The sequence below is a fragment of the Alnus glutinosa genome, chromosome 4 (assembly GCF_958979055.1).
Source record: "Alnus glutinosa chromosome 4, dhAlnGlut1.1, whole genome shotgun sequence".
Classification (NCBI taxonomy): Eukaryota; Viridiplantae; Streptophyta; class Magnoliopsida; order Fagales; family Betulaceae; genus Alnus; species Alnus glutinosa.
This window is the reverse complement of record NC_084889.1, coordinates 31211200-31221340: the sequence shown is the minus strand read 5'-3', so window position 1 is coordinate 31221340 and position 10141 is coordinate 31211200. Positions and strand designations below refer to the sequence as shown.

General features: G+C 33.0%; 1 protein-coding gene across 2 annotated transcripts; it reads right to left on the bottom strand.

Moving 5' to 3' along the window:
• Positions 1 to 2418: 2418 nt before the first annotated feature.
• On the bottom strand, positions 2419 to 9027 carry LOC133866017 (TMV resistance protein N-like). Of its 2 annotated transcripts, XM_062302570.1 has the most exons (6): positions 8359 to 9023; positions 7139 to 8255; positions 6283 to 6558; positions 3620 to 4453; positions 2854 to 3439; positions 2419 to 2654 (listed from the first exon to the last, which is right to left on the bottom strand). In XM_062302570.1, the coding sequence occupies exons 1-5, from the start codon at positions 8850 to 8852 to the stop codon at positions 2924 to 2926; spliced, it is 3237 nt and encodes a 1078-aa protein (XP_062158554.1). In that variant the 5' UTR covers positions 8853 to 9023; the 3' UTR covers positions 2419 to 2654; positions 2854 to 2923. The 2 variants fall into 2 exon arrangements, with proteins under 2 accessions (XP_062158554.1, XP_062158555.1); XM_062302571.1 differs by lacking the exon at positions 2419 to 2654 and having other exon boundaries at positions 3164 to 3315; positions 8359 to 9027.
• Between the last annotated feature and the right edge of the window lie 1114 nt (positions 9028 to 10141).

The window sequence follows — 10141 nt, the reverse complement described above, 5'->3', positions numbered from 1 at the left end:
TTAATTAAAAATAATAAAGTTGTTTTTCAAAAAGTTTTATAAACACAAATAATGGTGGAATTAGCTTGTGATCAATCTAATTTTCTAGATAAAAATTTTAGAAAAGTTTTGTTAGGGTCATTGATCCATTTTAATTGTAATTTGGACCATAGAATATGTTTATGTTATGTTAGGCTTAAGGGTTAAATATATTTTAGCCCCTCAAACTACCACCCTTTCTCCGGATGGCCCCCCAAACTACCAATGCTTAGATTTTGGCCCCCCAAACTACCACTTTCTGATTTTTTGGCCCCATCCGTCCATTTATGCCGTCAATTTTAAACAGAAACCCGAAAATACCCCTCTTACACTTTGAAATTCCCACGGTTAAGGGAGGGGTATTTTCGGGTTTTTGACCAATTTCTGTTAGAATTAACGGCATAAATAGACGGATGGGGCCAAAAAATCAGAAAGTGGTAGTTTGGGGGGCCAGAATCTAAGCATTGGTAGTTTGGGGGGCCATCCAGAGAAAGGGTGGTAGTTTGGGGGGTTAAAATATATTTAACCCTAGGCTTAAATTAGTTAAAGTGAATTTTAGTGAGCCTTAGTTTGAATGGATGGACGTTCCCCAATTTTGTGTATAATTTATGTCAAACCTTATAGGAATTAAAAAGGGGAGCAATTAATGTGGCTGACATGCATTGGACTTCTAGCACTAAGAAAAGGGGATAGCCCAAAAAATAAGTGGGGTCCAGTTATCCCATTCAAAAAAAAAAAAAAAATTAAGCAAATTTCAAACTACCTAACGTGAGACTCGGAGAGACTCTGTTTTGCTCCAAATTAAAACTTTGAAATGCATCCATAAAAAAAAAATAATAATAATAATAAAAAAAAAAAAAATTGAAATGCTGTAATATATTCTTGCAGGTACATACTCTATAGAAATACATACTCTTTTGCTAGTTTTACTGGAAGTTTATATATGACACAGAAATTGCTGTAAACTCATTGCCATCCACTAATGAAGGCCACGTTAATTATTAAATTGGGAAATATTTGTGTGAGTGACACGTACCTTGGTAATATTATTAAGCCATCGAGTGGGTTATTCTCCCAGTTCACGTTACAAACCATTTTATACGTGCTCTTAATACATGTGAGAATTATATATATATATATATATATTAATGTTATATATTAAAAAAAAGTGTAAAAATCACATGTTAATAAAAAAATATATATTTTTTACATGTCACTTTATAAGACTAGTTTGTAAGAATTATTTTAAATTAGTTTGTAGCTAATTTATGTCATCTTGTAATTCCGAAATGAGATTCGTGGTCTCTTTTAATAGGTGAGGCTCTTAAAATATTCAATTGAAATTTGATAAATTGATGTAGACAAGGTTTAAAGTCAGGATCTTCACTCTGATACTATGAAAATCATCACTTATCCCAAAGGTTTAAAATGATAGGAAGATGTAACTTTTGAGTTAGTATGTCGTGAGACAAGACTGTTAGATATTTAATCAAAATAAAGATGAAATAATATATTTGATAACAATTGAAACCTTCAAGAAGTAAATCAATAAAATTTAGACCTTAAAAAGTAATATGATAAAAAGTCTTACTTCAGGGACATTTGGAGAATTTTTACTTTATTTTTGAAAAGTCTTGTATTTGGTTTTCTAAAAGTGTTTCATTTTGTTAAGTATTTCTGGAAAAGTGTATTCTTGTGCTCGTAAAAAAAAGGCTTTTCAACGTACTTATTGAAAACCTTCACTTTTAATTAGACTCCAAAGGCTCTCTTCCACATTCAGCTACTTGAGTATCTCAACGTACTCAAGGTCCACAATTACTTTACCTATCAAATTTTCGGATTTAAGTTTTGTTTTCCATATAATAATGTGGCGGGTAGCTCAATTGGTTTTAGATTAATGCACCAAACTTTCCTATTAGGGATTTAGGTCAAAATGAGTGAAAAAAAGAGTTTTATTATTGTGGATATTTGACAAGTCTCTCATATATTCTTTCAATAATGAGGTGGTTTTTACTTTTTAAAATCATCATCTAATCAAAGTTTAATAATGATAGATCAAAAGTACAATAGTAATTTTAAGAGTTACATAATTATTAGAGAAACACAAAAAGACTTCTAGCATCCTCATGCTAAATTGCTAATAGTGTTGTTAACCATGCCCCTGGAGGCAGAGCCACATGGTGGCTTGAGCCCCCAAGCTAAAATGTTTTCCTAATTTTTATTTTAAAAATATTCTCATAATCTTCTGAAATTTAAAATTTTAACCTCCAATTTTTTTTTTTATTTTTTTTTTCTAGTTTTACCCCCCAAATGCCAAATTCCAAATGTTAGAAACTCTACTATTGTATTATCCTACAAAAATATAAAGAATTCCCGATTCTTATAACTCCCAAAGCATAATAAACAAACAAATGAGGTCTACATGTTATATTGAGAATTTTTGAGAAGTTCACATATTTTCTACATATAAATTATAAACTCAAATTAGAGTATAAGTGTGTTCTCCATTTTGGCTAAAGAGGAGAAAGGTGAGAGCCTATAACCGAAAAAAATTCCACACGGTTTTGGTGAAACAAACTCTCATCATGTAAGAAAATTCTGCCACAATCACCTCCGTTGCTGTCATCCAATGTCCCCTACATTATGAAAAACAAAAGAAAAAGAAATCAACTACAAGATAAGAAAACATATGAAAATGAATGAAAGAGTATAGAAACCAAAACTTTACACATTTAACTATAAAAAAAAAAACTATCTTATCTAAGCGTTAAAAGCCAAGATAGAACACATAAGTTGCCCAGAAATGGAAAGACGATAATTGTGAAAAAATGTTACCATGAACTTGGATCAATCTCTTATGCTAGAATTCCTCTGCCTCTGGGTCTGAAATTCTAATGCCCAAGTTTCAAGATTGCCTCTTTTGTTGTGGGCAGTCATCGTCGTCATCATTGTCACGGGGTCTCTTAATAACTTGAATACCATCTATCGCCATCTGGCCCATCTCTTCATACCTACGTACCAGATAGACTCCACAACTTTTCATCTCAAATAACTCCGGACAAATTGATGATTTTAATCTCGTGTAAACAAATTTAACTCGCAGATGACCATTATACGCCATTTTTGGAACATGGAAACCCAACCATACATAAGTTGAGCCCCCTCGACTAAATCCTTCTCCGCCACAAAAGATTTCTACACCACCACTGATGACGTAAACATCTATCATTCTGAAATTATAAGACTCAGCTTCAACAACAGCAGAGAAAGCAATTCTTGTGATCTCCCCATCCAAATCTGTAGGCACATCAATATCTATTTCACATGAAGTACTATTTGAAACCTCTTTACAATAGTTGAACCAGTCCGGAATCTTATTTCCAGAAACTAAAATGTTAAATAGCTTATTCTGACCAGGTCCCTGTTTCACGAATATCACAAATTCTCAGTGACACGGCCTACAGACTTGTGTATGAGAGTGAGAGAAAGATATATATATATATATATATATATATATATAGAGAGAGAGAGAGAAGAGAGAGAGAGAGAGAGAGAGAGAGAGAGAGAGAGAGAGAGAGAGAGAGAGAGAGAGAGAGCATACTCGTATAAGAGATGCCTCCAGTACTCCTTTACCGCTGCCCACAGGTCCTGCTATCGGAAGCTCTGGTAACCAACATTTATTTTTATATAATTCCAATGACATGCACCCCTCTGCTTTCACACCACTATATGTATTTGGTGGAAATGCTAGAATTTCTCGAAGTTGCTTGCAATGATCCAAACCAAGTTCCTTCAAGCTAACAAATCTTTTGATGCATGTAGGAATGGTAACAATACCACTCCATGATAGATGTAAGGCTACCAATGTGGAGGAAAAATTCAACTCTCGTACTGCCGGAAAAGCTATTGAGGGCCAACCACCATTAGACACCCTTAAATTTGCAGGAGGTAGCCATGAGAGTTCTTCTGCAGGTGATGAAACTTCTGATTCCTTCATAAATACATTAGACGGCATGGATTGTACGCTATCCCCTATTTTCTCTGGAAACTTGTCAAGGTTTGTACATCCCTCAAGAACAAGATCCTCAGGATTTAAACGAATGGATGATATACCGGTGCCTCCAAAATTGATCCTTTTTAAATGCACCATCTCAATACCAATTTCAGGAAAGTAGTTTAGACTTGAGCAACCACCAGCGTAAAGATATTCTAGAGACCTCATCTTGAGGATTCTCGGAAAACTGCTAAGGTTATAGCAACCATCGATATACAACAAAACTAACTTATCATGAACTCTAACAGAATCATCAATCTTAACTAAACTTGTACACTTAGAAAGAAGCAATTCCGTTAAATTTGGAATGCTTGAAACATCAGGGATTATTTTTAGAAATTTACATCCACAGAAATTCATAATTTTCATGCTTCCAAAATTCTGTAAAAGACAAAAAGGGGGAAATAAATTAGTTTTAAGGAAATTAACACAAAATTTAATGGAAGAAATTTTAAAAATCAAGAGAAATTATGTCACAACCCCCTCAAACTTTGGTACTTTTTGATAGAGTCCCCAAGTTGATGAATTTTAGACTTGTGCTTCAACCATTTGTAAATCGAGACCTCCATATGGGTTTTCATCTTATATATAATAAAAATGATACGAAAATACAATTATTCTTCTCATATCAAATAAAAATAAATATAAAAATAAAAGAGTGTTGTGGGCCATGGTTGGATGAAAGCACCTAGCCCTGGCCATGGCATTAGGCATTCTTAAAACAGGAAGGTTCTCTCCATGAAAATTGGACGGCGAAGATTTTTAAAGGACAATTAGGCCAATGAAACAATCTTAACTCATTAGGGAGAAAAATAGAACCTTCAGAAAAGCATGTATCACCATTAACAATAAGTTGTCTAAGCCTTTTCATATTCTTGAACGCCTCAAACCTCAAGGGAATCATGTCTCCTTCAGCCAAATCTATTAATACGCCTCAAATTTTGTTTGTTCCCTGGTAAGGCAAGATACAATTTTTGTAGCGAGGGAAAAACAACAAAGGATCAACCATCATTAGAAATACTTGAGTTCGTAGGAGGTGGCAATGGGAGCAATTCTAGACATGACGAAATTTCCAATTCAGTTTTAGATACAATAGAAGGTATGGATTGTTTGTTATCCCCCATCTTCTCAGGAAACCTAACCAGTTTTGAACCACCCGCGAGAGAAAGATGCTCTAAATGTTCCAACTGATAAATGATACTTGGAAGATTCATAAGGTTCAAGCCAACTCCTAGATCTAACCTTTTAAGCGCAATAAGGTATCGAATGGATAGAAGCAGTTCTTTTATACCACTGCTTTGTAGGAAGATGTATTCCAAACACTCCATCTCACACTCAATTTCTGGAAAGTCGTTAAGCTTTGGGCAATCACTAAAGTAATTTTTTTAAAAAATAAAATAAAATCTCAACTTGAGGCTTCTCGAAAAACTGCACAGGGTTATTGCAGCATCTAAAATTCAAACTAACTAGCTTATCAAGACATCCAATTGGAATACTTGAAACATCAGAGATTATTTTTAGTAATTTACAAAGAAAAAAAAATCCATAATTGTCATATTTGGAAAATTCTGTCAAAACAGAAAGAAAGAAAAAAAAAAAAAAAAAAAAATTAATTAATTAATTTGAAGGAAATTTATGACAAAATTTAAATGAAGAAATTTTAATATAAATATAACTCATGTTAAGACCCGCTCATGGTTTCACACTTTTCGACTTTAATACCCCGATTTTCAATTTAATGAATTTTAGACTTGTGCTAGAGGCATTTGTAAATCGTGAACTCGATCTGAAAGTATTTTCATAAAATAGATAACAAAAATTATATGAAAATACACTTATTCCTCTCATGCCCCCCCCCCCCCTCCCTCCCAAAAAAAAAAGAAAAAAGAAAAAAGAAAAGAAAAGGTGTGAGTGGATGTGGTTAGGTGAAAACCCCTAGATTTGCCCATGGCATGCAACTGTGGTTGAGGCCATGGCATCTGGCTATGGCCGAGTCGTGGCACAACGGCCAACCATGTCTGGGTAGGGTGTTATCACCTTCAATGTATTTTAATACCATTTATGTTATCTATTTGACCCGCTCATTTACAAATTGCCGAATCACAATTCTAAAATTCATCGAGTTGGAAATTATGGTCTTAATGGGGAAAAAAAAAAGGCAGAAGCACGAGGGGGTCGTGACATAATTTTCCTCAAAACAAAAATTGTACCTGGACTCCCTCCAATATTCTCTTGAGGCGGCTTCTAGGCATTCTGAACATAACAAGCTTCTCTCCACGAAAAGTGGGTGGCAAAGATTCCAAAGGACAATTAGGCCAATCAAACACTCTTAACTCATTAGAAAGAAAAATTGGCCCAGGAGAAAAGTGTACAGTACCGTTAACCATAAGCAATCTAAGCCTTTTCATTTTGTTGAAGGCCTCAGAACTTAAGTGCATGTCTCCTTCAGGTAAATCTAACAATATGCCTTGAACTTCAATTGTTCCCTACAAAGGCGATGAATCAATACACGCCAGCAAAATTAAAGTATAAAGTTCTCTACATTTTTGCACTTGCTAGAATTATAGCTTTATATATATATATATATATATATATATATATATATATATATATATATATATTGTTGGGGGAGGGGGAGCTTACATTCCATCTATTGTCTTTTATTGTTGGCTTTTATTTTGAGATTTTTGAAATAGATAATTTTATTTTGACTAATAAAATGTTCCAATGTGAGTGATCACCATATTTGCAATGTTATATTTATTTTTCTTTTTTCTTTTTTTATTATATTTAAAAATTACTCTTGCCCATTAGAAAAACAAAATACTAGAAAACTATGCCTACCTTTGAAATAGAATAAAGGACAACTACGTATGATGATTTCATTTATTTTTAATTACAACAATTTTACTTATTTGTTTCTTTTTTATATCTGTGTATAAATTTATGTGTGTATAATTTTTTACAAAAGAAAAAAAGAAAAGTAAAATATTTTTCTAGTATGTTTAATTACTTGTGAAAAAGAAACAAATATAAAATTAGAAGTCTCTTGATGTAATTTCTTACCGTACAATCCTCGAGAACTTGACGAACTTCTTCATAAAGCCACAATCTACTGCGTTTGCCAGGGTCTTCAGGTGATTCTAGTCGAACAATTTCCCTACCCATGTCCCGCAACAGGTTGTGCATTTCAATTAATCCGTTTCTACTAGTGGTTATGAGAGACCTTTCTTTTTTTGAGAGGGTTATGAGAGACCTCTCTATAAGCACACCGATACCATCAACTGAGGAGTAATCAAAACCATCTAGCTTTTTAATATCATCATCATGCTTTCCTATGAAAAAACATGCAATGTCAAGAAAAATCACCTTCTCATTTTCATCCAATCCATCGTAACTTATTCGAAGTCTTCGTAGGATATCATTGGGAGGAATGCTTTTGTACTTATTTAATGCACTTTTCCATCGACTTATATCTTTACGATACAGATAAGAACCTAGTACTTCCAAAGCTAGCGGAAGGCCCCCAACATAATTTATTGCATCTTTCATTAGTTCCAGAAGATCATCAGTAGCTTCGTCATCTCTGAAAGCATTCCAACGAAAGAGCTCAAAAGCTTCATTGATGTCCAATTCCTCCACCTCATATATTAGATCATCAACTACTTCGTGGTCAGTCAATACTTCCCTGTCTCTGGTCGTTATGATGATCGTACTTCCTAAACCAAACCAATCAACGTTTCCAGCCAATTTATCTAATTGGTCCAAGTGATCCACATCATCAAGAATAAGGAGTACCCTTTTAGAGCAAAGCCTTTTCTTTATTACATTAACTCCTTCATCAACACTGTCAACCTCCCCGATACTTCTTAGGATTTTCGAAAGAAGTTTATTTTGTAGTTTGACCAAAGAAGTTTCTCTAACGTTCGGAAGAAAACAACTACCTTCAAACCGAGGGGCAATCGAGTTGTAGATAGCTTTGGCAATAGTGGTCTTACCAATTCCACCGGCTCCCAAGATCCCTACCATACGTCTATCATTCATCTCATTAATACATAAAAGTGAATTGATCCGCTGTACACGAGACTTTATTCCAACTGGATGCTTGGCAACGAGTAAGAATGTGTCATTTACGATTCTTAAGACATTTTGAACGATGTTGTCAATAAATTTAGCTTCATTCCTACATATATATATATATATAATAAAAAAATTAAAAAAAAAAAAAAAGAGAAGAAGAAGAAGAAGAAAATCTATAACGAATAAACAATACTGATAAGAAATACCTGTTATTCTCTAAATGCCACCCGGACAAATTGGCGACTTGTGTTAGGGCTGCCTTCCAACTCTGCACTTCGATGTCATCCTTAAACCTTTCTTCAAGTCTAGACAATGCTTTTTCATAACTCTTCTTTTGATGCCGTACATCCGATGGGTCCACCTTGTAAAACACTGGTACAACAATTTGTTCCTTTGTTTCTTTACACTCAACGATCTTCAGTAACTCGTCCAAGCACCATTTAGATGATGCATAGGTTTCAGAGAACACAACGATTGAAATCCTTGACCCTTCAATGGCGCTGAGAAGTGCTGGAGAAATTTCCTCTCCGATTCGAAGCTTCTCGTCATCTATGAAGGTGTTGATTCCCTTTTGATCCAAAGCCTTGTGTAGATGGGCAGTAAAATTGTGGCGAGTATCTTCTCCTCTAAAACTCAAGAACACTTCGTACCTCCATCGACCGGTTGAAGAAGACGAGGAAGAGACTCCTTGGAATTCCATGGAAGAAGACGTCCGATCCTCTCACTAGTACCTAGTAGAGATAATTGGCCTGAAAAAGCAGTTAATTGATGCTCAGTAATTTCTCCCACGTGGAGCAGCAGTGTATTACCAGAATTTTGTTTTTGCTGATAATATTGTGGAGCAGGAGGAGTGTCCAATCCTCTCTACATATACCACTTTGGATGCTGCTTTGCATCATCAAAAGAATAGAAAACGCGTTTGTCAGAGTGCCTTTTGATTGATGGCGTAAAAAATGACTGTCTTGCCTTCTCGAATTTATCTGGCCATTTTTGTCTTTTGTTAGAAAAGTTAATAATAAAGGGGCGTGGAAAGAAGGTTGAAATTTGAAGAAATTCTCTAGCGGCAGTTATTTTATATTAATTTTTATTTTTATATTTTAAAATTTTTTTCTAAAAAGTATCAAAAAATTTCTGACAATAAATATCTTGAGGTTAAAAATGAATAATAATTCTTTATAAATACATATTTACTATTTATTTTTTATGTATTATTTTAATATAAAAATATATATTTAATTAATATAGAAAAGAGAGAAAATATAAGAAAGAGATAAAAAGAATAAAATATGAGTAAAAAAATAATATTTAATTAATATAAAGAAAGGTAAGAAAATTTATTGTGGAGATTTTTTTTTTTTTTTTTACAGGAAAACAAATTTATTTGGCCATTTTTGTCTTTTGTTAGAAAAGTTAATAATAAAGGGGCGTGGAAAGAAGGTTAAAAAATTTGAAGAAATTGTTTGGCAGCAATTATTTTATATTAGTTTCTATTTTTACATTTAAAATTTTTTTATGAAAAATATCAAAAAATTTCTTAGAGTAAATGCCCTATATTTAAATGAGGGGATTGAAAATGAATAGTAATTTCCTATATATATATACATGTTTACTATTCATTCAATATGTATTATTTTAATATAAAAAATATATATTTAATTGATATAGGAAAGAGAGAAAAAGTAGGAAAGAGATAAAAAAAATAAAATAAGAGTAAAAAAAAATATTTAATTGATATAGGAAAATGTAAGAGAATTTATTGTGAAATTTTTTTATAGGGAAGTAAAAAGTACTTTTGTTTTCTAAATATAAAAAAAATGGTTAGAAATCTGCTGCTAGTGCTTTAAGGCATTTGGTGCAATGAGATCTCATTTGTCAAGGAATGATGGTTGGTGTTTTTTTTTTTTTTTTTTTGGGAGTGATATTATTATATATTTGATCTTTAAAAATAAATAAAAAAAATAAAAAAAATCTATTTTCTATATATTTTTT

Excerpts from the sequence above, each read along its gene's own strand:
- LOC133866017 (XM_062302570.1), bottom strand. The coding sequence starts at position 8,852 with ATGGAATTCCAAGGAGTCTCTTCCTCGTCTTCTTCAACCGGTCGATGG. Across the intron at positions 8,256-8,358 it reads TGGCATTTAGAGAATAACAG|GAATGAAGCTAAATTTATTG; the intron begins GTATTTCTTATC and ends ATATATATGTAG. Across the intron at positions 4,454-6,282 it reads GAATATTGGAGGGAGTCCAG|AATTTTGGAAGCATGAAAAT; the intron begins GTACAATTTTTG and ends TGTCTTTTACAG.